The sequence below is a fragment of the Lineus longissimus genome, chromosome 4, assembly GCF_910592395.1.
Source record: "Lineus longissimus chromosome 4, tnLinLong1.2, whole genome shotgun sequence".
NCBI lineage: Eukaryota > Metazoa > Nemertea > Pilidiophora > Heteronemertea > Lineidae > Lineus > Lineus longissimus.
In genome coordinates this window covers 23,866,568-23,894,566 of record NC_088311.1, presented here as the reverse complement: position 1 = coordinate 23,894,566, position 27,999 = coordinate 23,866,568, and the positions used below count along the sequence as shown (strand labels likewise).

The 27,999-nt window shown below is 43.6% G+C and overlaps 2 protein-coding genes across 10 annotated transcripts in view; one reads left to right on the top strand and one right to left on the bottom strand.

The window, feature by feature from the left end:
- Positions 1–5: 5 nt before the first annotated feature.
- On the top strand, positions 6–5,587 carry LOC135486044 (succinyl-CoA:3-ketoacid coenzyme A transferase 1, mitochondrial-like). Its single transcript, XM_064768508.1, has 12 exons — positions 6–108; positions 465–598; positions 864–956; positions 1,113–1,262; positions 1,522–1,628; positions 1,856–2,142; positions 2,352–2,568; positions 2,841–2,916; positions 3,131–3,217; positions 3,634–3,714; positions 4,099–4,200; positions 4,627–5,587. The coding sequence occupies exons 2-12, from the start codon at positions 506–508 to the stop codon at positions 4,660–4,662; spliced, it is 1,329 nt and encodes a 442-aa protein (XP_064624578.1). The 5' UTR covers positions 6–108; positions 465–505; the 3' UTR covers positions 4,663–5,587.
- A 2,377-nt stretch (positions 5,588–7,964) lies between these two features.
- The window catches only part of LOC135486970 (phospholipid-transporting ATPase ABCA1-like), a 41,190-nt gene continuing 21,155 nt past the window's right edge, over positions 7,965–27,999 (bottom strand). For 3 of the 9 annotated variants that reach the window (XM_064770187.1, XM_064770186.1, XM_064770188.1), the window contains exons 34-49: positions 27,706–27,883; positions 26,913–27,028; positions 18,329–18,479; positions 17,854–17,977; positions 17,359–17,488; positions 16,977–17,097; positions 16,599–16,774; positions 16,136–16,412; positions 15,738–15,841; positions 15,560–15,652; positions 15,040–15,283; positions 14,484–14,586; positions 13,612–13,734; positions 11,392–11,484; positions 10,837–10,890; positions 7,965–10,029 (exon numbers count right to left, since the gene is read on the bottom strand). In XM_064770187.1, coding sequence (XP_064626257.1) covers positions 9,890–10,029; positions 10,837–10,890; positions 11,392–11,484; positions 13,612–13,734; positions 14,484–14,586; positions 15,040–15,283; positions 15,560–15,652; positions 15,738–15,841; positions 16,136–16,412; positions 16,599–16,774; positions 16,977–17,097; positions 17,359–17,488; positions 17,854–17,977; positions 18,329–18,479; positions 26,913–27,028; positions 27,706–27,883 — 2,227 coding nt within the window. In that variant the 3' untranslated portion in view covers positions 7,965–9,889. Of the gene's footprint in view, positions 10,030–10,777; positions 10,891–11,391; positions 11,485–13,611; positions 13,735–14,462; positions 14,587–15,039; positions 15,284–15,559; positions 15,653–15,737; positions 15,842–16,135; positions 16,413–16,598; positions 16,775–16,976; positions 17,098–17,358; positions 17,489–17,853; positions 17,978–18,328; positions 18,480–26,912; positions 27,029–27,705; positions 27,884–27,999 lie in introns of all 9 variants that reach the window. The other 6 variants (XM_064770192.1, XM_064770190.1, XM_064770189.1 and 3 more) reach the window with 6 other exon arrangements.

Here is a 27,999-nt window from a genome sequence, read left to right as displayed (position 1 = left end):
CTAGTTGTAACTTTTCAACCAGTCAGAAACTTAGAGATACAAAATTCTTGACTGATCCTGTTGAGTGTGTCAAAGATATTCCAGATGGAGCGACTATTCTAGTCGGAGGTTTGTAAAAAAGCAAAATTTTATGTCATGATGTTAGTGCTTTTCCCCCATGGTATTCTTGTACGGTGGCTGAAAAAAGTTAGGGACAAAACAGTTAATATGATGCTTGCATTGTGTACATCTGCCCAACAAATGATAAAACAATGACAAATTAATTCAGAACTGAAGAAAAATAGCCTCATGTTATGAATTGAGTACAATTTCTGACCACAACATATTCATGTAAATTTAACATGACTTATTAATGCAACATCAAAAAACATTTTGTCCCATATACATACAACTGATGAAGTAATTTGTTCTGTATATGATTAATATAAGTCGTGTTTTTTAGTTCTGGTTTATTTTTCCTCCAGGTTTTGGTTTGTGTGGTATCCCGGAGCACCTGATTGGTGCAATGCTGACCACAGGGGTCAAAGGGTTAACAGCTGTCAGTAACAATGCTGGCGTGGACGACTTTGGCCTTGGGTTATTGCTGCAGAAACGACAGGTGAGTAAAGAATAGTATGATGATAAGGAAAGCATTATATTAGGCTTTTCTATACCAGGCCTCTCAATTTCGCTAATTACACACCATTTATGGGCTCACATTAGGGAGTGCCCACATTTGGGGGAGGGCAAACTTTGGTGTTACTATCTGCTTGTCCGAGTGGAACTTAACTGTAGGTCTGTCACACCTTTTTTTGGGTATCCCACAATAAATTATACTTGGACAGAAGTTTTAACTTGCATAATCTTTTTGTTCTTTTCTACAGATTAAGCGTATGATATCATCCTATGTGGGGGAAAATGCTGAATTTGAACGACAGTATCTGCATGGGGAGTTGGAAGTGGAGCTCACTCCGCAGGTAAGTTTGAAGATCATAACTGAGTTAAATAACGCATTGGTATTGAGATATCATGAGAGACTGTTATTCATACATTTACCATTACCAAGTGAGTGTGATACCCCTGTAAGTGTAACACATAGGTGACTAAAAAGTATTTTCTTTCGTTGTTTTCAGGGGACGTTAGCAGAAAGAATCCGAGCGGGTGGAGCAGGTATTCCAGGCTTTTACACGGCAACAGCTTATGGTACTTTGATCCACTTAGGCGGCTCCCCAATCAAATACAATACTGAGGGTGAAGTGGAGATCGCCAGTGACCCCAGAGAGGTGGGTACTGTTATATAATTCAGACAGGTCAGCTTATACAATACAAACTTCTCGTGAACAGCTTGATTTTTGATAATGTTCTTAGGCAATTTTTTGTCAGATGCCAAATTGAAATGTCTTGCCACTAATTTCGATGACACAATGACCAGGGATGTTGTTTTCAACAAGTAGCCTTAACTTCACAGATCATTGTGTTTGGTAGAAATATTAAAGGAAGGGTCATTGTAATGATTTGGCACAACATGCATTCTCTTTCTAGGATCGCATGTTCAATGGGCGAAACTATATTATGGAGGAGGCGATCACAGGTGACTTTGCACTGGTCAAAGCTTGGAAGGCAGACAAGGCCGGCAATCTAATATTCAGGTGCGCTGACTTCAGTGGTTTTTACATAGCTAGTAAAGTCTTGTAGGTTTGCAATGAAACTCCCTGGTTTTCAGATCCGGGGTAATGTAAGCTTCATTTTACCAAAGATGGCTCTAACAAATTTTTTTCGGAATAGATTTAAGCAGCTTTTGCGTAGGAACTCATTAATGCAGAGGAAGAAGAGGTTCGTAGAGAGCGTTGTATTAAACTATTTACTTCAATTTCAGGAAAACAGCAGCAAATTTTAACCCTCCAATGTGTAAAGCTGGAAGGATCACAGTCGCAGAGGTCGAGGAAATTGTAGAAGTTGGTGAAATAGCTCCAGAAGATGTCCACGTTCCTGGTATTTACGTGCAGCGAGTTATTAAGTGTGATAAATATGAGAAACGCATCGAACGTTTAGTTAATCGCTCACCAGATGGCAATTCGGCGACACATGACACGTCACCGGGGGCCATGATGAGGGAGAGGATTATCAAACGTGCAGCTCTTGAGTTCAAGGATGGCATGTATGGTATCCTTTTCATAGTTTTATCATATGTCAACGTCTGTTACTGAATCACGGCTCTAAAACATTGTCGCTATGGTCGTGTTGAAAACAGGCAGGCATCAGCACAGTTATTCTATAATACCGAAGTAAGCACCCCTTTCACTGATGGAGTTAAGTTAACCAGAGCAAAACAGTGAAATAGAAATCTGTCCTTTTCTTAACACATCGTTCAGCCAACCTTGGTATTGGTATGCCCATGTTAGCCAGCAGTTACATCAAACCAGGGACAGTCGTCCATTTACAAAGTGAGAACGGTCTCCTAGGGTTGGGGCCATATCCCCTCAAGGGTGAGGAGGACCCTGACCTTATCAACGCCGGCAAGCAGACAGTAACATCCCTTCCTGGTTGCTCATATTTCTCAAGTGATGACTCTTTTGCCATGATCCGAGGGTAAGTATATTCAGACATCCTCATTGTTGATAGACCCCTTCTATCCACATATTGAGTTACATTTCGCGGCAGTACCACTTTGTTGTTTAAACGCAAAAACAATGCCAGTATAGGCCCCAATATCACTTTGGGCTTGGACTCAAGTTGGTTGACTCAGTAAATAAAAATGGTCTGGTGACCGATGCTGATGCTGCAGTTAGGAGAATCGTACCAGTGATCAAAAGATCAGTGTATTCAGCCCAAAAGATAAACTTTCTTATTCTCTTTTTTAGTGGTCATGTTGATCTCACCATTCTTGGCTCCCTCCAAGTGTCCCAATATGGCGATATAGCAAACTGGATGATTCCCGTAAGTTGTAGTTAACTGAAGCAAGTTGATAAAACCCCCTGAACAGTTTATCGCTGCCAGCAGAGGTGGCATGATCTGGTGATAAAAAGTGCCATGCATGCGCAGTGATCTGAAGATGACACAGACATATGGCTTGTAACCTTGGCCAAGTGCCTGATGGCATTGTGAGCTGCAGTTAAAAGGAAAACTTTTTTTTATGTCTTTTAAATTGCAGGGCAAGATGGTGAAGGGAATGGGAGGAGCTATGGATCTTGTTGGAAGTGCTGGCACGAAAGTTGTGGTCACAATGGAGCATACTGCAGTAAGTAACCTATTTCAAGTGTGAAGTCCCTGTAACAAGAATCTACTGATGTTCTTTTTCTTGGTGAATGATCTTTTGGAAAATACGGCAATGTCAACATTTGTGTCAATCAAATACAGTAGAACCTCTCTATTAAGGACACCCTCGGGACTGACAAGTGCTGTCCTTAATAGAGAGGTGTCCTGATTAGAGAGGTCAAATTGAGTGGAAAGTACCAATTTGGGACCAAAACTAGTGTCCTCAAGAGAGAGGTTGTCCCTAATAGAGAGGTGTCCGCTAAGGGAGGTTCCACTGTAATCCCATCATTGACATTGGCACATGACATGAGGTGTTGTTTGTGTCATTGATGGAACAATGTCATCCAAGGAAAACTCTTTTTTAAATGTTTGTTTACATTTTTCCTTGTCCTGTTGCAGCGAGGGAAACATAAGATTTTGAATAGCTGTTCCTTGCCTCTGACTGGAAAGAATTGTGTGGATATGATAATCACAGAATTAGTAAGTATTCGCTTGATTTGTCTTTCTGTGGATTGATTGAACCACTTCAAACCATCTCGTGAGAATGGAAGCCGTTTGACTAAAAGCTGCAAAACATGTCCAGTGTTGAGTTGACCCCCGGAATATTATCCCTGTCCATACTCAAAGCCGCTTCTGTCGTCCACCTGGTGTGATGATTAGCCTTCGTACTTGCCTAGGTATTGGTATACATATTACTGTGGCTTGTGGCCCAGCCATGCGTTCACATGTATGTTAGGTCCGCAAAAAAGATTGTGCAATGTAAGTCATACCTTATCCAATAGACCACCCCAACCCTCGTCATCCACTGCACTACACTGCCTCACTTTGTATTTGATGAAAGAGATACATTCTGTTTATTCGCAGGGTGTTTTCAATGTCGATCGCGAGAAAGGTCTTACACTGGTGGAGATTGCAGATGGTGTTGATGTACAGCAGATTATCGAGGCGACGGAATGTGAATTTGAGGTAAGGCTTTCATTGAGAAGCACAGTGTACATGTAGAAAACAAGAAGTTATAACTCATGTACATTGTATCTTGCATTGGTCTTGGACTTTGGTGCTAATTGGTCTAATTGTTAAATTTGTTATCATTTGTGACCCGTCACAGCAAAACCAGGCGCATGTCGCACAGAAGATGATCCTAAATGACACCAGGAGATAATGGAAGAAATAGGTGTGCTCGTATTTCACAAAAGGCAGACAACAGAGAAATGAACAAACAGTCCGTCTCAACCTGCCAAGCTCAGAGCGACATGCGCCTGATTTTGCTGTGACGGGTCACATATGAATGCTTTCTGAAAAGGTCTGGATTCAAACTTTGGATGAAATTTTGCTTCATGAACTCATTTTCTTACCAATAAAGTTGATGATTCCGAATTGATTCTCTTTCAGGTTTCCCCCGACCTCAAACCAATGGGATCTGCATAACTCCAGGGAATCAGTCCTTGTTTGTACAATATGATAACTGATAAAATCAGATGAGTATCGTATCACAGTGAAGCAATTGTGCTAGGACAGTATCACAGCTACACTTACTCTGGAGCTTTTAAAGTTCAAAATACATTTGAAATGGACTTCCAATTGTAGTCTCCTGTTCAGGGATATTTGGAGATCTAACTGTACATGGACATTAAATTCAATATCAAACCGTGAGGAGGTGAAAGGACTCGAACTCGTGAATCTTCTAAAATCATGTGTTCTTAAATATAGTGTGTAAAAACTGTACATACATTCATGTGATAGAGTAGATTTGTATACATTGTACATGTATATTCAAGTGTCTTCAGCAAACAATATGAAATGGGAACATTCGTTTTAATTCTCCTTTCAGGACTTTGAGTTCACAATGTACATCACAATCAGTACTTGATTTTGATTATGCATGTGCATGAATGAGAACAAACGACAAATCATTCATGGGTGTGCGTAACTGGATACATTATCTGGAAAGTACATGTACATGTAAGTCTCAACTTCTGCTGATTAAAGCGCCGTTACACTGTCCTCTAAGGAGGGTAGAAAGCTGCAATCGCACTCTGAACCAAACAATGGGTGATATGAGTAAAGACTAGCAAATGCTTTTATCTAAAACTCCATGTACATTTACGCAAGGCCTTTCTGTACAAAATTGAAGTAAAAGCATTTGCTAGACTTTATTCATATCAGCCAATGTTCATTAGTGCTGACTCTGCACTCCACCTACATGTATTCCCTGAATTGTACGAGGCTAAATTTCTGAATTTTATATTTTGTTTATGGGTGGAATTGTTTGTTGTTTGAGTGATGATAACATTACTTACATGTGGTAGCAAGATTTGGCCAGGGCCTTTCTTTCCTTTGTGTTGAGTGATGAATAAATAGATATTTATAAAAAACACTTTTGTTCAATGGTAACAACACTGAATAGGGAGCTCTGGAGAACAACCTATTGTTTTCTGAGACACCCTGAATCGGGAGCTCTTCACCAAGTACATCTTGTCTTTGTTGGAGAACAACCTGCTGTCTTTCACCCTGAATAGAGAGCTCGTCATCAGGTACACCTTGTCCTTGTTGGTTGAGGCACCCTGAACAGCTAAATCTTCATCTGTTAAGCATTGCCCATATCAAAGAACAAACTCCTGTCCTTTGAGACGCCCTGAATAGGGAGCTCTTCATCCAGCACATCATGTCTTTGTTTAAGAACAACCTACTGTCTTTTGACACACCCTGAATAGGGAGCTCTTCCCAAGTAGATCTTGTCGTTGGTGGAGAACAGCCTAATGTCTTTTGAGACACCCTGAATATGGAGTAGGACATCTTCTCCTTGTTGGAGAACAACCTACTGTCTTTTGAGACGCCTTGAATAAGGAGGTCTTCCCCAAGACAATCTCGTTTTTGTTGGAGAACCATCTGCTGTCTTTTGAGACACCCTGAATAGGGAGTAGGACATCTTCTCCTTGTTGGAGAACAACCTACTGTCCTTTGAGACGCCTTGAATAAGGAGGTCTTCCCCAAGTCAATCTCGTTCTTGTTTGAGAACCATCTGCTGTCTTTTGAGACACCCTGAATAGGGAGTAGGACATCTTCTCCTTGTTGGAGAACAATCTACTGTACTTTGAGACAACTTAATCGCTGGCTATTCATCAAGTTCCATGGTTGGAGATCAATTACTGTCTTCTTAGACACCCAGAATAGCCAAAGCCTCAACAAATACAATGTGCATCATCTTCTTGTAGGAACAACATACTGTCATTTGAGCCAACCTAACTGTAGGGAGCCCTTCATCCAGTCCTTCCTGTCCTTGTTGATAGACAACATACTGTCTGTTGAGAAACCCTGAATAGCTAAATCTTCAGCATTTCCCTTATTAGAGAACAACTTCCTGTCCTTTGCATTGAGACAACATGAAAAGGGAGCTCTTCATTCAGTGCATCTTTGTCCTTTTTGGAGAACAACTTACTGTCCTTTGAGACAGCCTGAATAAGCAGCTCTTCATCAAGTTCATTTCGTCCTCATAAGAGAACAGCGTGTTTTTTTTACACTCTGTATAGCTAGCTATTCACCATGTACATCTTGTCATCGTTGGTGTCTTGTCCTTGTAAGAGAACAAACCTACCGTCCCTGGAAACACCCTGAATAGGGAGATCTTCATCAAGATTACCCTGTCCTTGATGGAGAACAATCTGCCGTCTGTTGAGACACCCTGAGTGAATAACTAACTCTTCATTCATAACACCTTGCTCTTGAAAGAGAGCAACCTACTGTCCCTAGAGACAACATGAGTTGGGAGCTCTTCATTAAGTACATCTTGTCTTTGTTGGAGAACAGCCAATGGTCATTTGAGACACTCCGAAAAAAATGCTCTTCATCATGTTCATGTCGTCCTTGTAGGAGAACAACCTACTGTCCTTGAGACAGCCTGAATAAGCAGCTTTTCATCAAGTTCATTTCGTCCTCGTAAGAGAACAGCATGTTGTTTTGACACTCTGTATAGCCAGCTATAAGTATACATCTTGTCTTTGTTGGTGGGAGTACAACCTACTGTCTTTTGAGACATTCACCCTAGTGGAAGGCTAGCCGTTCATCCAGTACATCTCGCCCTTGTACAAGAACAACCTACTGTGTTATGCGATTAATATGGACCTCGTTCTCCTTGGTGCTGCGTCTTCCCCACAAGGACAAGTTGTACTTGAGTTGATGAGGAGCTCTTTATTCAGGGTGTCCCAAAAGAAGGACAAAGACAAGGATGTATTCAGGTCGTCTCAGTATAGCTTGTTCTCCACAAGGACAAGTGGTACTTGAGTTGATGAGGAGCTCTCTACTCAGGGTGTCCCAAAAGAAGGCAGGTTGTCTTCTAACAAAGACAAGGATGTAGTCAGGGTGTCTCAGTATAGATTGTTCTCCACAAGGACAAGAGGAACTGGATGAAGGGATGGCCATTCAGGGTGTCCCAAAAGACTGTAGATTGTTTACAAAGATGGACAGGCCGTATTCAGGGTGTCTCAAAAGACAGCATGTTGTCCCCCAACAAGAACAAGAGGTACTTGATGAGCTCCCTATTCATTCAGGGCGTCTCAAAAGGTAAATGGCACTTGGGGAAAACCTCCCCATTCAGAGCGTCTCAAAAGGCAGTAGATTATTCTTTTTCATCGACTTCTCGAGCAGCCTTCGGTACCTGAAGGAGCTTGATCCTGAGGTATATCATGGAGATCAACATTTACTTGTAAATATAAACTGAGCTAAAAGATAGATTGCTTCAAACAAAATATTTATTCATTGCATATATTTACAAGTATACATCAGTTATTTTAAAGGTTTTATCACAAAATGGTGCGTTCATAGGCTTTCAAAATGTTCTCAAATTTATGAATGAGCGCCAATGCCTCACTTATCATTATTATATGGGATGATTGTGCCGCAATTTAACAAAACTAAATCAAGTTAGACCAATCTGGCAGCTGAAAGACAGACATGGCATAACAGCCTACATTGTATTCCATTAGGGGTGCTACCAATTGTCTGGAGAAACGATCAAGAACCACAAAAGACAAAGAAAGATGAATGGATTCTCGTCACCGAATTCCGAACCCTATCATATCAATTTCCACTCAAAAAAGCCTATGAACAGTTTCAATTATCACAAAGTGAACTGAGGCACAAAGTTTTCCAATTTTTAATACTACAAAGTGTACCAGGCCAGCAGCTAGCTTCTTGGTCTTGGGAGTGCATACTGACACTTTTTGAAATTTTTCGGCCACTAAATCATTGTCATTTTTCTAACACTTCTGGGGGGGGAATCTGCCATTTCTAGCTACTGCCCTGTGTACATGTACGTCGATAGGCACAAACAATGCTTTTTCCTCATTTTAATACTGCAAGATGTACCTTTTATCGATTTCAAAAACATACTTCAAAAGTTCAAATCAAACTCAGCAAGAAAGTGTATTTGCATGTGTGACTGAGCTCAAGCCTATCATCGTAAAACATTTCACCAGCTCTTCCATGACAAATATTGCGCTAAGCGTTTTCTTGAATAGAATATTGCGTAAACCTCTCTGTGTCATAGCTACTGCCCTGTGTACATGTACTTCAATAAGCACAAACAATGCTTTTCCCTCATTTTAATACTGCAAGACGTACCTTTTATCGATTTCAAAAACATACTTCAAAAGTGTAAATTAAACTCAGCAAGAAAGTGTATTTGCATGTGTGACTGAGCTCAAGCCTATCATCGTAAAACATTTCACCAGCTCTTCCATGACAAATATTGCGGTAAGCGTTTTCTTGAATAGAATATTGCGTAAACCTCTCTGTGTCATAGCTACTGCCCTGTGTACATGTACTTCAATAAGCACAAACAATGCTTTTCCCTCATTTTATTACTGCAAGACGTACCTTTTATTGAATTCAAAAACATACTTCAAAAGTGTAAATTAAACTCAGCAAGAAAGTGTATTTGCATGTGCGACTGAGCTCGAGCCTATCATCGTGTATAAAACAACATTTCACCAGCTCTTCGATGACAAATATTGCGCTAAGCGTTTTCTGGAATAGAATATTGCGTAAACCTCGCTGTGTCATTGTTCATAGAAGTGAGTATTACAAATACATATATATATATCGATATAACTAACCAAACTCATTGCATTTGTGACCACACAAAGAGACACTCAAATCGATAACATAATATGAAGGTGAAAACATGATCTTTAAAATTTTCATCTGTACAAAACATACAAAGCAATCTTTTTACGCAAAATTTATTATTTTTGAGAGTTCACAGATTAACACTGAGTAAACATGAGATCCGTTTGAATGGAATGTGTCATTCTATCACAACATCAGACAAAATCCAAAGTGACAAATTCAGGCACGATCAGTGCACATGTGGACGTTCCTCACACTCACCCTTGCTTCTGAATCAATTTCACATTACCCAAGCATTACCTACCAATAATCTCTAAAGCTGACAACCTTCAATGGATTAATTTGCAATGATTCATGTCAGTCTCTGCTTGGGGAAAACATTTGGAGACAACGGCTTGTGTGGGGTAAGCTGAGAAGTGCACCATTGTAAAAACTTGAATATCATCTATGGACTCTGTTCATATCACAAAGATCACCAATGCCACATTTAAATTTGAGGCAGAAATTGATCTTCTGTTTGTCTCTCAGCTTAAGCAAATGAGTCCACGTCTGCAGGTTTTTTCTTGACATTTACCAGACTCCTCTCACTGTTCTGGCGGATGAGATTCAGGGTACTACCTGTCTCGCTCTCAGCATCATCTCTAAGCTGAAGATTGGCCTGCCACGCACCTACAAACAGCAAGAATGAGATCAGAAAAGTTACAAGTTACGATCTTGTGAAATCCTCTTTCACAAATAACTGATATGGGGAGGTTTTTGAAATGAAGGGAAAAGCCACAAATAAAGTATGTTCCTTTCAAATGAATTAGGTTTCTTTCTATTTAAAGGTAGGTAACGTTTCTTTCAAATAAATATGGTTTCTTTCAAATTCAACTTTCCATACCAGATTCAAAATATGTCATAAGCACGACGCATCCATCTTGAAAACTTTATTCCATGCAGAATACAGAAAGGATGAGAAGTGAAGTGATACTTTAGTGCAAACTGCTAAATTTTCACTGGTGTTTTTTTTTGGCTGATTTCGGTATAACTGAGTTTCATGAAATTACCAGGTCCTGGTAAAAGCCAATTTGAAATAAAGCACCTCAAGCAAAGGACATGGCAAAGTAGAGGAGGTCAGAGGGAATAGAGGAATCTGGGGAGTGACTGTAAATCGCCAACTTTTAGTGGCAAGTGTCCGAGCCAACGGCAGTCTCATGAGGCTAAAGTTAACTACTCTGGTACAATCATCATGATAACTTTGTATATTCTTGAGTGACACTTGCTATGGAAAAGGCTTTGGTATGGAAAAGCCCAGCAATATGAGATGCCCTTGATATACTAAAAGTACATCCTAGCATCTAAAACCACGCACCAGTAACAGAAAGAAGACAAAAATCCCACACACCACACAAAAATAAATTTGGAAACTGCAAACCTTGGGATAGCCAGGTGACAAACCGTGATACCAAGGAACGACTTAGACACGATACATACATAGAGGGCGTTTAGGTTGTTCATCTAATAGGGTTAGTATTTCAGCATCAGGGCCTGTAGGGAGAGTCAACATTACTATTACTAAAATAGAAGGGTTACAAGATTTTCTCAGGAGAAGGTAGCTTTGTAGGAATGGTGTATTTAAAGTGTGGGATCAACTGCACTTTTCTATTGAGTACCATTAAATCGCTCAACTTTAGCAGTGCAACCTTTTCACAATTTCAAGTGTTGCTCAAAAATGTCCCACAATCCTTCAATTTGCAACACGGATGCCCTACAAGTCATACAAAGCAACCTTGGCTATGTTTCAGGGCTCAGGGGGTTAATATCTCACTATGAAGCAGTCTTTTGTATAGTTATGTACTATTCATCTGTTTGAAAAGAAGATATGCATATGTTACATAGTATATCAAGCAGATGACATTGAGAGTGCAATTGGCCAATGAGGAGTGGCTTATCGATTGCCCGAGGTCAGAGACAGTGACTCGGTAGCAAAAGAATTATTGGGAAACTTTGACTCTGAAGATATAAAACTTCAAGGGGCAGATCGCTTACCCGTTCCACCCGGAATGCTTGGTGTTGACGAAGACATATTTGCGTACATGGGGTTGTTGTATCCCTCCGGCATCAGATGAGTCTGCGATCCCCCTGCAAGATTAAGGAAATCAATGACAGCACAAATGACATTTTCTATCATAATTCTCTGATCCATCTCAAAAAACCATAATCATGATCATAAAGCACTTTTTTGCACACGATTTGATCCTTATTTTTATTTATTTATTTATTAAAACCTCCTTTGCAGGAGAAACAGTACACACATACATCACAGTTCGTTTAGCAATAATAAAAATAATACATTCAGTTGTTGCATAGAAATTACACAGCTAAAACGCTTTCACTAAGAGCCTCGCTAAGAGATATGTGTCAGAAGATTTAAAAACAAAGTCCTCCGAACACTTAGATTCTTCAACATAAATGCCAACATTTACCATGAGAAGTACATAATTCACTTGTGGCAGCCAGCCAAGTTGGGCCTTGCCTGTTCTCTTGAGGTTCAATTTTAGAGGAACAAAAATCGTTACGATTAATACAATCACATGCAAAACAATCAAATAACTAAGTCATGACCCCCCCCCTTAATCAAAATCAATCATAGTTTGTAATCAACTGTTAAATTTTAGACCCTTCTGTAAAAGCAGTGAAAATAAATAACAGTTAAAAAACAGTTTTTCAACTTGATGAGAAATAATGCATTTTGAACAAATCTTGTTTTGGTACTAAAAAATCAATGTTACTCTGATAGTCATTAACATTTCAGGATATCTCCATCATTGTTAAAGAACATGCACATATATAAGAGATGAAATTCACACTAATAAACATGTTACATTCACCGGTCTGTCTCAAAACCTTTCACTACAAAAAGACAGCAGATGTCACCCGAGAGACTTTAGGTGGGCTGATCTGATGCACAGAAATCAACACAGTCTGCTCATAACCTCGGGCCCTCTGTCATTAAGCTGCACACCATGCACAGATAAATCACACCAAAATAACATCTTTTGAGGTTGGCAAGCAGACTCAAGCATTATCAAAAGCCAAGATCAGGGCCCAGGGGAATTTGATAGTCAGGTTTTTAGACAGCCGTGTAAAACCAACAATAAACATCCTCCACACAAATGATCTCGATACTCACCAGAGTTAGCATTGATTGATTATTAGAGGAAGGGGAAGAAGCAAAATGAGTCACCCATCATCAAACTATGGCAGTGTTCTGCACTTTATTTACAGTATGGTGGTCCCAATCCCAAGAAGGTTTACTAAGGGTCCTGTGCATGATTTCTATAGAACAGAGATTCAAAACGGGAGGACGTTTCTTCTCCCAAGATTACATGTAGTATTACGGCATTGGTTTCCACCACACTGTGAAGATGGCGAACACTGTCTGCACTAGTAGGGGCCTACAACACTGTAGTGAAAATGCAGTCAAGAACGACAGTCACTATACACACAAGAGCAAAACAAAGACCCTATTTCAATGGAAATTGAGCACACTGAAATTGGGGGTTCTTGTTTTGGTATTCCATGTCACAAGTGAGTGCTGTACACACGACTAACTGGGAAACTTTGTGATCATTTGCTGGTAGTCTTGGAAGGAGAGTAAATGTAATCCTTGCATGAAACTGAGAGAAAACTAGAAGGGTCGAGGTGCAATGGTGTAAAAAAAACTAGACCAATGGAGGCTGATTTTTATCTTTGTCAATGTGATATTAAAATGCTAACTATATTTCTTGAAATTGGCTTTGACATGATACTTTTCATTCATCAAAGCATTACTGGCCATCACCAATAAATATATGTCATGTTCATGTACCACATTACACAGGGACTACAAAGTTTTCCATTTGCTAAATTTGGTGTGAAACAGAGGCTGAATTGTTTAACACACCAAGTTGCAGTTCATGTATTTGCAGCACCGGTGAACCCTTCTGAGCAAATGTGATTGACTGTACAGCCTACTACTTGAATGACATGAACACTGTGGAACTCACAAAGGCCTCAGTGACATAACTCAATGCTAATTAAGATTCTTTATGTGCAGGGTTAGCCCAAGCTAGGTCCGCAAGCTCAGATTAAAATCAAAGCAAATTATTTGTTAATACATGTAGAAATAAGTGCAATCACTGTTAAATTAGTCCACAAAAATCAGCCTCAGTGCTAAGAGAGGTATTTTATAGGTTACGGGAAAGAAACAATTCTCTGTTGACTTACAACTTGAGGAGAACGGGTCCTCAATGAAAACCTTCTCCTCGCCAGGTGGCGTGGGTGGGGGGCTCGGAGAAACCCCAACACGACTGCTGGTTCTCCGCATCCCGTTTTTCAATTTCTGTTTTGCTAAATGACATAAACCAAAATACCACTTTTAGTTTAAATTGTTACTGTATGTTTCTACTCCATGTACTAGTGAACCCGAGTGGGTATGGACCGCTGCCTTGGTAGGTATTCACCCTTGAAATCACAGCTGAATAAAAATTCAAACAAGATCAGGGTTTTCTCTATTCCGTTTTAGATTTCGATCACCCCCAAGTCTTAAAAGAAAAGAAAAAATATGTCAAATGTTCCTGGAAAAACTTTGACAAACACAAATTTGTTCAAAGCAGTCATTCATCATTCATAATACCATGCAAGTATAAAGAGGGTCAAATTGAAATAAAGGGCAAAAGAATTATTGGATAATTTTTAAGGGGAATTAGTAAAAGTGAAAGAAAAAGCTTGACATCTAATTTTACTCCATGTGTACTATGCCAAAAGCAAGTAACTAGCAGTGGTGTGTCTAGTTGCCACTATCTTCAAGCAAGAACTTCCACTCAGGTATGGACCTATCAGAAGCCCTGTAAGCCCCATGGCTCATGATTTCTGAGCAAAACCAGCATGCTAGGGGTCTTCTGATTGGTCAATACCTGAGCAGACACCTCGTTCCTGCTTGATTGAAGTGGCAAATACCAACCTCTGTTTGCCAGGATCATGCACACATTTATATACAGCACTGTATGATAAATGACTCACGCAAACCTGAGTAGAAACGGATTGAAGCAGTCCAATGTATAATAAGATGAACTCACATAACTCTAGACTGCGCTTACCATTGGGTCGCCCATAAGCAATTGAAACTGCCAACTCAGCCAACTCAGCCAGATCTGCATCATCCAAGATATCGGTCTGGAGACGGGCAAAGTTGATGAACACCTGAAAAGAAAGGTGGCTGATCTCATCACATTGAATCTTTGGCAAGCCACTTTACTTCAACTGACACTTCTTTTCAATGAGATGTAAATTCCAGATACCTTGGGCCTTGCCAGTGCAAGTAATTGCCCAACAAAGAGGTCCAAGACTAAATCAACCACTTGGTTCTGAACCATAGTGGGTTGCTTACCAGAGTGACTGTAGAGCAAGAAGGATGAAGGTGTTACCTCACTTAGCAGACACTTCCGGGCACTGATTCTGATCAGGAGTCTGGCATTTCCATTGAATTTGACCTCTGTAATAAGGAAACCTCCCTACTAAGGATAGCAATTATCAGTCCCAATGGGTTCCTTAATAGAGAGGGTTTAACTGTGTCTAACGTGATCTTTCTTTTTACCAGACTCTTAGAAAATCAACCCCTTTTCATAGAATGACACAAACTTGAGCTGTGCTGACCTGGTCTAATGTTGTCTGGCTCACAGAATAATCCTCGATTTTCAGTTCGCCTCTCATATTCTCAATCTTCTCAAACACTTTACCCAGTGAGATATCACCAGACGGCAACTGATACTGCACCATATTATGGTGCTTCTCCTTCTGGACTGCTGTAGGGAACGTGCCCTTGATGTAGTTGGTGAGATGGTTCATGTCCGGGTTGTGACCTCGCAGGCGGATGAGGATCGTGTAGCCATCACCGTATCTGGAATGAAATGGAACACAAATGCAACGTTGATGCTAGTGGACTATCATCCTCCTGCACGTGTCCGGAACTCTAATTATTGATGGTGTTATTTCACCCCTGCTGACATTGGCCTCCATGCCAATGAGAGTAGGTGAGTACATCATCAACTACCTCATTTGCAGAGCACCCAATGGAGAGTGGCTTCCAACTGCTTGTATGTGTTTGATTGTCAGTAACTACATGTAGTATTCAATCAGTAATCTTGTAATATCCAAAGTGTTTATGTGAACCTACTTGTTCTTGAGATGCTGTGTATTTCCGATACATTTGAGTTGTCCGTTCACCATGATGGTGATTCTGTTACACAGGGCTTCACACTCCTCCATGCTGAAACATTGAGAATAAAACATCATGATATAAACAGAATTAAACATGACGAAACGGCAAGATTCATTTTCAGATTTCGGCCTACCTGTGAGAGGTAAGAATGACAGATCGTCCATCCTTGATGATACTTGTGATACAGTTCCATAAGAATCGCCTTGCCTTCGGGTCCATACCAGTGGTGGGCTCATCCTAGAACAACAGGAAAGTAATGAGAACAGTGTGACACTTCTCCTAAATATTGCTCTTGACAACCGGCAACAGATCAGCATCTTGACCTAAAGACCTATAACACTTCTATACCCATGGGAGACTCCCTATTAGTGCTTAAAAAGTTTGAGGTGATACAAAATAAAGGGAGGCAGAAGGCTGGAAGATTTGATCCCCAGAGATTTGATCCCAAGAGCAACACTGTTGCATCAACTCAACCAATGTGCTCGAGATTTCAGAAAACGGTGCAAACTTTACAATTGACAGTCAACTTACAAGGAAAATAATCGGTGGGTTTCCAATGAGAGCAATGGCTGTTGACAGCTTCCTCTTGTTGCCTCCAGAGTAGTCGCCAGCCACCTTATCAGCATATGGCACCAGGCCCAACTTCTTTATGCCCCATTCAGTAACCTTCTCGATCTCATCTTCCGGGACGCCCCGTAGTCTTGCGTAGAACTGCAAGTGTTCTCTCCCGGTGAGAAGGTTGTCCAAGGCGTCAAACTGTGGGCAATAGCCGAGGTTCTTGTGAACTGCGGTCAGGTCTTGCAGGATACTGAAATATCGAACCATTTGTTGGTAATTTGAATGAAATCTTTCATTAAGTTTCTCTGCACTTACTCCCGAATGACTGCTCAATGACAAGTCACCAACCATCCCTAAAAGGCCTCGACTTTGCAAAAATATCCCAGATACTGTGCTAATGGTTTCGACGAAAAATATTGAATAAGAAAACACATACCTGTATCCAGCCACTGAAGCACTTCCCTCGGTTACAGGTACATCTCCAGTCAGCATCTTGAAGGTGGTTGTCTTGCCGGCACCATTGACACCTAGGAGTCCAAAACACTGGCCTTTTGGCACACCAATGGTGAGATGATCAACGGCTGTGTAGTAACCGTTCTGCGTCTTGTAAACCTGAAGCAAGAACCATGACTATTTTAAGTGAAACTTCCCATAGCGGACACTTCCTTTTAGCCTGTTAGCAGGCCACCCTCTCTATACTATAAGGGACACTGATGTTGGTCCCAAATTTGACATTTCAACTAATCCTGACCAGTGTGATAAGGACACTGCTCAGGTAATTTGTATTGGTATACGTTCTCCGATGCCCTCTTACCTTGGTGAGATTCTCAAGCAAGAGAGTGTCCCCCTTTGCGGCTCCCGACAGAACCCTCTCCTTCTCATGCAGCACATCATCATCTTGATCAGCAGTTGGTTGCTGCCGAGCTTGAATTTTTCTGAAGGTATCAAAAAACTCTTTTTCAGACTCTCAAGCCTCAATGACAGTATTAGATTTTAAAGGACACAAGCTGCCTGTCTGATCTCAATGTTATTCATCAATGCACTGGTTAAAGAAAACACTGACAGTGTAACAGAACCAGGTATGAGTGAACTTGACAAATCTTGGTTGGTGTAGTTTCTTAAACTGAATGCCATGACAATCGTCAGTATGCCTCTTCATGGCCACAACACAACTACAAGATCACCCACGTTCTTACCTTGGTTTACAGAAGAAGTTGTACTCAATGAGCAGAGCCAATGCAAAGAAGAAGATGCCCTCACAGAACATGGCAAGCAGATTCCTACCACAGATGTCCCAAGAGAACGGATCCTTGAATGTGTTCTCACCTGCAACAACAAGAGAAGGAACGGTTCTGTAAACCTGCATAATCCACAAAAACAAAATGCCTGCAAAAATTTAACAGTTTACACCAATCATTATTACCCTGAACTCACTAAAGCTAGGGAGTGTGTCGGCAAATACTGATTCTGAGACCAGGCTCCAGCTAATGTGCTTCAGACCTGCTCCTTTATGAAGAACAGAGAGGAATACTGACTGGCGAAGGATTCCACCCCCTGCCACAAAGCTCTGGTGCTCTGTGGTGGAACCCTCTAGGACAGGCTATCTTGTTACCGAACACAGACTGACTGTCTGGAGGGCATCTCAAATATTCCGACCACAGAAGAAGTCATTATTATTATCCTGAACTTACCAAAGCTTGCGAGCGTGTCAGCAAATAACTGATTCTTGGAGAGGTCAATGAGTCCTCTACCGAGACAGTACTGGGGCAATATGAGGAACACCTGCTTCAAGACATTGTTGATGTCAGCCAACTCCTGAAATAAAAAGATTTTTCAGGTTGATAGTATTATCTGGGTACAAGGTAAAATTACGAGCCTGATTATACAAGTCGATACCATCTATAGGGGTGAAACTTACTGCGAGTGAGTAACTCCATGCTGGATGGAAACACCCAGTTAACTTATCATGGCGTAGTGTAACATGTCACTCATCAAAATGTCAAATATGAATAACACGGTTTCGATACTCGAGGCGGACACATGGGGCAAGTCGCTTCCAGGCAGCAGCTGGAGGTGTCACTTCAATAACCGTAAATGGTCCCCCAACTGTTGTGGCAATATAAAAAAGCTCATAAGCAGAGACGCAGACAAAGTTTTTCTACTTACCGCATCATCATATTCGAGTAGCTCAATAATGAAAGTGGCGATCGTTGACGTCATGCCAATGAAGATATTGATGCTCGACAACGCCACGAATGCTGAACTGGGCACGGAGAACACGTAGCAGAATGGATACATCATCGGGATGATTGCCCAACTGGAAGGGGGAGATGTAAGAGATATTTCATCAAAGGGTAGAGGGGTGGCGTGGTGTGGCAGTCAAGGACTGGTGTCAACTCATAGTCTGATTATGATTTATAAAATGGTTTATATCACGTTTGAAAAGGGAAAGATAGAAAAGATTATGCAACCCATATCTTGATTGTTGGTGCCGATTAGCGGCAAAGTTAAGAAATATTCACTTTAGTTTGTTACCACCCCAGTTGGTAACCGCGCTGGTCAGTTTCGATAGCAACTCAACCTAATTAGCATATTGCGTGGGTTTTCCCCGGCAACTAGGTCATCACCTACGTCATCCGAGAGTTTGGTATGCGAGGAATGTTGTATGACGTCAATTCAATTATTGTTTATGCATTCTTGGCGTTGGTCTGGGGGTATATAACGTGGGTCCTCTGAGCATTTGGCAGAACCAACCAAGGGAGCTTTCCTGATTGCTGAAGGAAGCAACAAAGTTAAATAGCAAGCAAGCCAGCTAGCGCTAGCAAGCGTCGTACTAACAGTAACCGGTGAAACTTCTGCCCGAAGTTCAGAGCCCGAGTATATTCCAACTGACCAAGCCAAGTCCAAGTCCTCAAGCCTATTGTCCCCATTGAAACCCTGGTTCAGGAGATTTCTGGCGAGATAGATCCTCTGCCGACAAAGATTGGTGTATGTCCGTGCCGTTTACAGTTTGAATATACAAGTTTAAAGACGTAAAAGTTATCTTACTTTCTTGCAAAGATTATTCTCAGTAGCAGCATCAGGGAGTTGACCCAGGCGTCAATTTTGAGATTGGCACCGCAACACGATTTAACTTTGGTCCTCACCAAGAATAATCCATAATGGAAGGGCAGTATCTGCGAGAAATTGCCAGCAAAGAACTGCCGCCATCCAGGCCAGAATCTCGTAAGAGTGTACAGAGCGAGCACAGTGTACATGAAGCAGAAACTGGGTCAACAGCTGATCGACTACGGAGGCCCGTGAGGCACACCGTCGCTTCAAAGATGCTCGATCCCGATGAGTTGGCAGCAGAACAACTCGTGCAAATGGCAAGAAGCCGAGGGGGTTATGCCGCACAAGTGACAATGAGGCATAGGCAGTTCAACGAAGCCTTTGAGCAAGGGCTGCACACCTCACTCCTACAGCAGCCGCTGAGTGATCTCGAAAACGCCTTTGAAAAGTTCAGAGACATCCATGACAACTATGTCAGATTGGTCGCTGCTGTAAACCCGGCCCGAGCTGTTGAATGTCGGGAGCATTTCCAGAATATGCTCGGGCTTATCCAAAGCGTCCGCTTTAAATTTGATCAACGGATGAGGCAGGAAGACCTAAACGACAAGCTGAGTCCGTCGGATAGTGTCTCCCAACAAGGCAGCAGCTCATCAAAGACAAGCAGGGTGTCTAGTTACCTAGCGATCACTTCAGCCAAGAAGGCCGGGCTGACGGAGAAATCCCGTCTGCTCAAGCAACACCAGTCGATGAAAATGAAACTGCAACAAGAAATCGAGGAAGCTGAGCGGCAAGCTAAAGTGTCCGAGTTGGCGCTGAAGGAGAAGGCCAGACAACTCCAGTTTGAAAGTGAGCGCATGACCTTAGAGGAAGAGCTCCGAGCAGCTGACGCTGAGGAACAGACCTTAGTCAAGCATCTGGACCGTGACAGACCCCCCGATCCAGTCCTTTCGCCTGTCATCCAAGATCAAGTTAGGGTTCCTGAGAGACAATTTATGCTTAACCCTTTGGTTCCGGAGTTCCATCAACGACAGTACAGCAGTACACCACAACGCCCTCGAGCGTCTCCAGATAGGCGAACGGCTCCTGACGTGAAGACAGTACCTGCTTCATATGAACCAGATTGGCTGATTTCCTTTGAGCCTACCGCCCAGAGATGCGATCCAGCGACTTTGGTTCGAGCTGCCGCTCCAACCACGATGTCGCAGCCTTCCCCAGACGTCGCCAGGATGCCACAGCCAGTACCGGCCGACATGACTTACCGCACTGGCTCAGCCGCCTCAATGTCACAACAAGTGGCCGAGATGGTGTACCGGCCCATGCCAGTGATGATGTCACATCCTGCCGATGATGTCCAAGCCGCCATGCCGCGCCAAGCAGTGCCAGGCACAATGTCCCAACAAATGACCGAGATGGTGTACCAGCCCAGCCCTGTGATGATGCCTGATATTATGTCACATCCTGCCGATGTTCAAGCCGCCATGCCGCGTCCAGCAGTGTCAGTCGTGATGTCACAGCCAGCTAAAGTTGCCACGCATCAAAATGTTACGACTACTTCAGGGAATGTCTCAGCACATCCGAGTTATGTAATCCCTGCCATTGATACGTCATCAAGCCAAGTGCCAGTAGCAGCTCCTCTCGATATACAGCGACAGCTAATCGATGCCTTGCGTCTTCCCAAGACCGGTCTTCAGAAGTTCGACGGAGAGCCGATGCAGTATTGGGCGTTTATGAATAGTTTTGATAGCCTGGTGCACAGAGCCTGTGTTACAGATGGAGACAAGCTCAACTGCCTGATGGAATACTGCTGTGGTAAAGCTGCCCGAGTAATTCGTCCTTGCGCTTTGATGTCACCATCAGCAGGATATGCCAGAGCTAGGGAGCTGCTGAAGGAGCGATTTGGTGATGAATATACCATTGCGAAGGCTTGGGTGAAGAAGATAGTTGAAGGCCCACCAGTAAAGACCAACTCTGGTGAAGCGCTGCAGGAGTTTACTGACGATGTCCGGGGATGTTACGAAACGTTAAAGGCCATGAATAAATTGGCAGAGGTCAACTCTCAAGACCGGATGGCAGACATCTCAACTAGACTTCCCCTTTATATCCAGTCGAGGTGGAGAAAGGAAGCGCATCGGTCGAAGCTACGGACAAAGTCATATCCAGACTTCAAAGCCTTTGTCACCTTTCTCGAAATGGTGTCTGGCGAAGAAAATGATCCAGTCTTTGGCAAGATACAGGCCAAGGATAGAGTTGAGAAGAAGCGAACCTTCCCACAGAAGAAAACAGGCGTCAGTTTAACAGTGCAAGCGACCGGCAAAGATAATCAGGCGACCAAAGCAGCCAGAAGCAGTCCAGCTAAAATCAAGTCCGTCACCAGCGATGCTAAGCCCGAGACCAAGAAGATGAATTGTCATATATGCAGCCAGAGTCATAAAGTTGCAGCCTGCCCTAAGTTCAAGGCCATGGAACCCACAAGACGTCTGGAGGTTGTGAAGGAGAAGCGGTTGTGCTTCAACTGCCTTGATTTCAGCAACCATAGCTACCGTCAATGCCACAGGTCCAGTGACTGCCATGAGAAAGACTGCAAGCTCAAGCACTCTCAACTCCTGCATGCTGCCATGGTAAAGAAGGAACATGCCGCTGTCGCGAAGCCTGCTACTCCTCCCAGCCAAGTCAAGACTGATGGTGCAGAGAATTTCGCCTGTGACTCACTGAACAAAGATTCAACACGCATTGCCTTGCCGATTGTCTCAGTCTACGTCAGGGGGAAAGGGCAGCACGAGTTCATCAAGACAGACGCGCTGCTAGACTCCGGCAGCAACAGAACGTTCTGCTCTAAGTCCTTGTTGTCCCAGCTCAAGTTGGAGGGATCAAGAACAGCTCTGTCTTTGGAGACCCTCGGTCAAAGTGCAGCCACAGATGCCATCGAAGTGTGTCTTCAAGTTACACCGACATCCAGAAAGGCTAAGAAGAGAAGTGTGCTGGACTTGCCCAGGGTGTATGCCATCGACAGCTTCCCAAATAGCATCACAGGACCGAGTCAGTTGGATATCGGCAGATGGCGTCATCTTACGGGAGTATGCGACAACTCTGTCGACGACAAGGGGGTTTCGCTGCTTATTGGCCAAGATGTCCCACAAGCCATTCTTCCGCTTGAAGTCCGCCGGGGTCGAGATGATGAGCCGTATGCGATCAGAACCAGCCTAGGGTGGACTCTGAACGGTCCAATTGGTGGCCAACCAGCAGACAGTACGGCTGTCTGCTCCTTTATTCAAGCTGGCCTTCCCGAGAAGATGAACCATGAACGTGTCTTGGAAGTCCAAGTTGAGCAGTTTTGGAGACTTGACGCCTGCCAGTCTCTTGCAAGTGGCCAGCCCCAGATGTCACAAAATGACAAGAAGGTAGTCGGCGTGTGGGACAAGTCAGTCAGCTTGGTGGACGGCCATTACCAGCTCAACATCCCGTTCAAGAAGACGCCTCCCGAACTGCCGGACAACCGTATGATGGCCGAGAAAAGACTCCAGTCTCTGGGCCGAAGATTGAGCAGAGATCCCGCATTGCACGACAAATACAGAAGTGGTATGCAGGATCTGTTGGACAAGGGCTTTGCAGAGCCAGTTCCAGAAGATGAGATGTCGCAACCGGGTAGTGTTTGGTACCTCCCTCACCATAATGTCGTCAATCCCAGTAAGCCGGAAAAGTTCCGTATCGTCTTCGACTGCGCAGCCACATATGCTGGGACTTCTCTGAACGACCAGGTCTACCAAGGCCCCGACCTGATGAACAAGCTGCTTGGTGTTCTGATGAGGTTTCGCGAATGCCCTGTTGCCGTTATGGGAGACATCCAGGAGATGTTCCACATGGTCAAGGTCAAACCCGAATTCAGAGACGCATTGCGATTCCTATTTTGGAAGGATGGTGATCCCAAGAAGAAACCTCAAGTCTACAGAATGACGGTTCACCTCTTCGGAGGAGTATGGAGCCCGAGTTGCTGCAGTTACGCCCTGAGACGAACGGCTGAAGACCATAAAGACGAATTTCATCCCGATACCATAGAAACAGTGTTACAGGACTTCTACGCTGACGATTGTCTAAAATCCGTACCCGGTGTTGATGTCGCTGTCAAGCTGGTTGAGGAATTGAGAACGTTACTTCAACTGGGAGGATTCCGACTCACGAAATGGTCTTCAAACAGCAAAGAGGTCCTCCTGTCCATTCCCGTTGAAGACAGAGCGAAGACCATAAAAGATCTCGACCTGACGTCCGACTCCCTACCAATTGAGAGAGCCCTGGGTGTCCAATGGGACACGGAGACGGACACGTTTGGTCTCAAGATTCGCTATAAGGAACCAGTCTTCACGAAGCGCGGTCTTCTTAGAATCACCAGCTCTATGTACGACCCCCTGGGATTGGTTTGTCCATTCGTCCTCGAAGCGAAGATGATCTTCCAGACAGAATGCAGATCCGACAAAGGATGGGATGATGAAATGAGCCCCGCCAGCATCAAGAGATGGCAGAGATGGTTGGATGGCCTGCCCAAACTAGAAGAGTTTCAAGTGCCAAGATGTATTCATCCGACCGATTTCGGCGACATCACTGAAGCTAGATTACATCACTTCTCCGATGGATCCGCCGATGCCTATGGTGCTGTGAGTTACCTGAGATTGGTGAACAGTGACGGCGCTGTGCACTGTACGATACTGATGGCGAAATCCAGACTGGCGCCGATGACACCGATGACGATTCCTCGCCTGGAGCTGTCCGCTGCCGTGCTCGCTGTGAAGATGGACAACCTCATACGTCGTGAGATAAGATTGCCCCTGCAAGAGTCGACATTTTGGACGGACAGCACCATCGTTCTCCAATATGTCAAGAACAAAACCAAGCGTTTCCAGACCTTTGTCGCCAACCGTGTAGCCGTAATTCATGATGGTACAAGGCCAAGCCAGTGGCGTTACGTAGGGACAAAGGACAACCCGGCTGATGATGCGTCAAGAGGGCTGAACGCCGAACAGATGTTGTCCGACACCAGATGGCGCCAAGGTCCAGCGTTCCTATGGTTGAGTGAAGACAGTTGGCCAGAAATACCAGAAGGACAGCCTAACCTGCTTGAGAGGGATCCCGAAGTCAAGAAGGAAGCCAAGTCCTGTGCGGTCGTGACGGTTCCTGACGATTTCATAGTAAAGCTGTTCAACAGATATTCAAGCTGGCCTCGACTACTCAAAGCAGTGGCGTATCTTTTGAGATTCCTCAAGTGGCTACACAAGAAAAGACCCAAGATGAATGACCGTCTCTCCCCTGAAGAACTAAAGGCAGCAGAACGAGCTATTCTTCGATGTCTCCAGAAAAGGCATTACAGCAACGAGGTCAACGCCTTGAGATCAAATACACGCATCACGAAGCAGAGTTCAATATTTGAACTAGAGCCGTATCTGGACGAAAACCAGCTCCTGAAAGTGACGGGACGTTTAAAGAATGCTTCGATTCCTGACCCAGCCAAGCATCCAGTGATTGTGCCGAGAGATGACCACGTAACAACACTCATCGTACGAGATGCGCACGAGCGGCTTTGCAGGCACTCCGGCAGAGAACACGTTATGGCGAATTTACGGCAGAACTACTGGATTCCACAGGCCCGTCAGCTGGTGAAAAGAGTTCTCAGAGACTGCATTGTTTGCAAAGTGCTTCACGGCAAGCTGGGGCAGCAGAAGATGGCAGATCTCCCGCCTGAACGAGTGACACCATCAAAGTATCCCTTCCAGTGTCTGGGTGTTGACGTTTTTGGTCCCTTTTACGTTAAGAGGGGACGTTCTCAAGAGAAGCGCTATGGATGTATGTTTACCTGCCTGTCAATGCGAGCGATTCATCTAGAGAAGCTTTCGTCCATGGACACAGACTCCTTCATCAACGCCCTAATCCGATTCTGTGCAAGACGAGGAGTTCCAAAGCTGATCCGGTCCGACAATGGCACCAACTTTGTCGGCGCAAACCGTGTGCTGCGAGAATCGATTGCCCAGTGGAATGAGAGTCATCGCCTTAAAGAATACTTGCTGCAGAACCACATTGATTGGACCTTCAATACCCCTACAGCGTCGAATATGGGCGGTGTCTGGGAGCGCAACATCCGAACTGCCCGGAAGGTGATGAACTCCATACTACTAAAGCAGTCCCTCGATGATGAACGCTTGGATACGATATTTGCCGAAGTTGAAAACGTCGTGAATAGCCGTCCGCTGACTGTCGTCTCCAACGATCCTAAAGACCAACTCCCGCTAACACCGAATGATTTGCTGCGTCCTTTTGGAAAGGGATTCCCGTCGCCAATCGGAACCTTTGGAAAGGCTGACATGTTCGGAAAACGGTGGAGACATGTCCAATTCGTCGTCGATCAGTTTTGGAAGAGATGGACCGCTGAATACCTCTCTGCTCTTCAAGTCCGATCAAAGTGGATTGCCGAACAGCCGAATATACGCGTAAACGATTTGGTCTTAGTTCTCGACCAGTCTTTAGCAAGATCTCACTGGCCGTTAGCACGAGTCACCGATACGTTCCCCGGAAAAGACGGATTGGTACGTTCTGTGGAGCTGAAGACAGCCTTTACCGATAAGATGGTGCGGCCGATCAACAAAATCGTTTTGCTGGAGGCAACTGCGGATGATCACAACCAGGATTAACTACGAACATTTTCTGATTTGGATTAACGTTTTAGTGCATGTTAGTTTTGGACTTGCATTTTGTGTCTTGCATATTTAGTTCAGTGCAGGACATCAGCATTCGCATAATTGTGGATTATGTGTGTGACATTCATTTGGACTTGTGTACATGTAGTTAATATTTTGGACTACTCTTTGGACTATTCCATTTGGACTTAATTAATTCTTTTGGGAATATTTGGATAGCAGTTATACTCTGGGGAAACTGTAAGTGTTATATGTTATGTAAATGCGCCCTCCAAGGTTGCATTTAGGGGGGGCCGATGTTGGTGCCGATTAGCGGCAAAGTTAAGAAATATTCACTTTAGTTTGTTACCACCCCAGTTGGTAACCGCGCTGGTCAGTTTCGATAGCAACTCAACCTAATTAGCATATTGCGTGGGTTTTCCCCGGCAACTAGGTCATCACCTACGTCATCCGAGAGTTTGGTATGCGAGGAATGTTGTATGACGTCAATTCAATTATTGTTTATGCATTCTTGGCGTTGGTCTGGGGGTATATAACGTGGGTCCTCTGAGCATTTGGCAGAACCAACCAAGGGAGCTTTCCTGATTGCTGAAGGAAGCAACAAAGTTAAATAGCAAGCAAGCCAGCTAGCGCTAGCAAGCGTCGTACTAACAGTAACCGGTGAAACTTCTGCCCGAAGTTCAGAGCCCGAGTATATTCCAACTGACCAAGCCAAGTCCAAGTCCTCAAGCCTATTGTCCCCATTGAAACCCTGGTTCAGGAGATTTCTGGCGAGATAGATCCTCTGCCGACAAAGATTGGTGTATGTCCGTGCCGTTTACAGTTTGAATATACAAGTTTAAAGACGTAAAAGTTATCTTACTTTCTTGCAAAGATTATTCTCAGTAGCAGCATCAGGGAGTTGACCCAGGCGTCAATTTTGAGATTGGCACCGCAACATTGATCGAAACAGGACAAAACAACTTTCACTGGAACTGGAGCCTTAATATCAAGACTTTACTGAGCCATTGAACTAGACTCACCCATAGAGTAGCAACAGGGAGACGAGGACGGGAGCATTATCTGCGGACACGTAGGATTGCTTGTTGAAGGCCAAGAAGATGAATATACACAAGGTGGCTGGTACAATGTAGTTCATCTGAAAACATGATATTGAAATATCAGTTGACCTTCTATACATCAAGGTACAGTGTAGGATTATGATGGAATTCGTGATGGGCAGCGTGGTCAAGTGTTGAATGTTTTGGCACTCAACATCACCCCTTATCAACGGATAATAGGGTGGTTTCGCAGGCGCCCGGATAGCGCGACGTGAACGTTTAGCTAGACGTAACCGTTTTATTTACTGCTGCGTCATTTCTGCGGTTTCGCTGCGCACGAGAAAACAGTTACATTTAAGTCTAGGTGGCAACCCGACTTCATTATCTGTTTTTGCCTGCATGGATAGGCGATATCGACTACAAAAGCCAGTTATTTACAGCACAATATTCCTAATAACTATTACAGGTGCTGCTCGGGATGTACGACTTCTGTGTCAGTGAAAACTCGTCAAATTTGCTGTCCGTTTGCGTTTACGTGTATCGAGCCCGCTATCCGTCTTTTCCCTCCGTTTACGCGTAGGGACGTTGCGTACAACGTCACGACACCGCAAGTAGTGATGACGTCACCGCTGCTAATTGTTCACGTTACTCTATCCGTGCGCCTGCGAAACCAATCTATTGTGTAATTTCGGGCTTACGCAGTGCACCTTATGACGCTCCAGACCATGATAATCGGTCAACTCTTGTGAAATGATTAAGAAACTTTTGTCCTTACCAGATCCCAGACAATGTTGGCACACCAGTAGATGTAGGGACTAACACCACTCACAAACTGGAGATGTTTGGAATTGGACGTCCTCTCTTCAATGAGGTAGAGCACAAAACTTGCTGGGATGAATGATAGGGCAAAGATCACACAGATGGCAATCAGCACATCCACATAGCCTTGTTTCCTAAAATGAACAGAACATGCAGTATAGCCAGGGTTGGACAAGTTACAGCATTGGGATGCTGTTGAGAATAGGAACAGAAACAGATTAGGAAAGGATAAAGATCAAGCTATAAATTG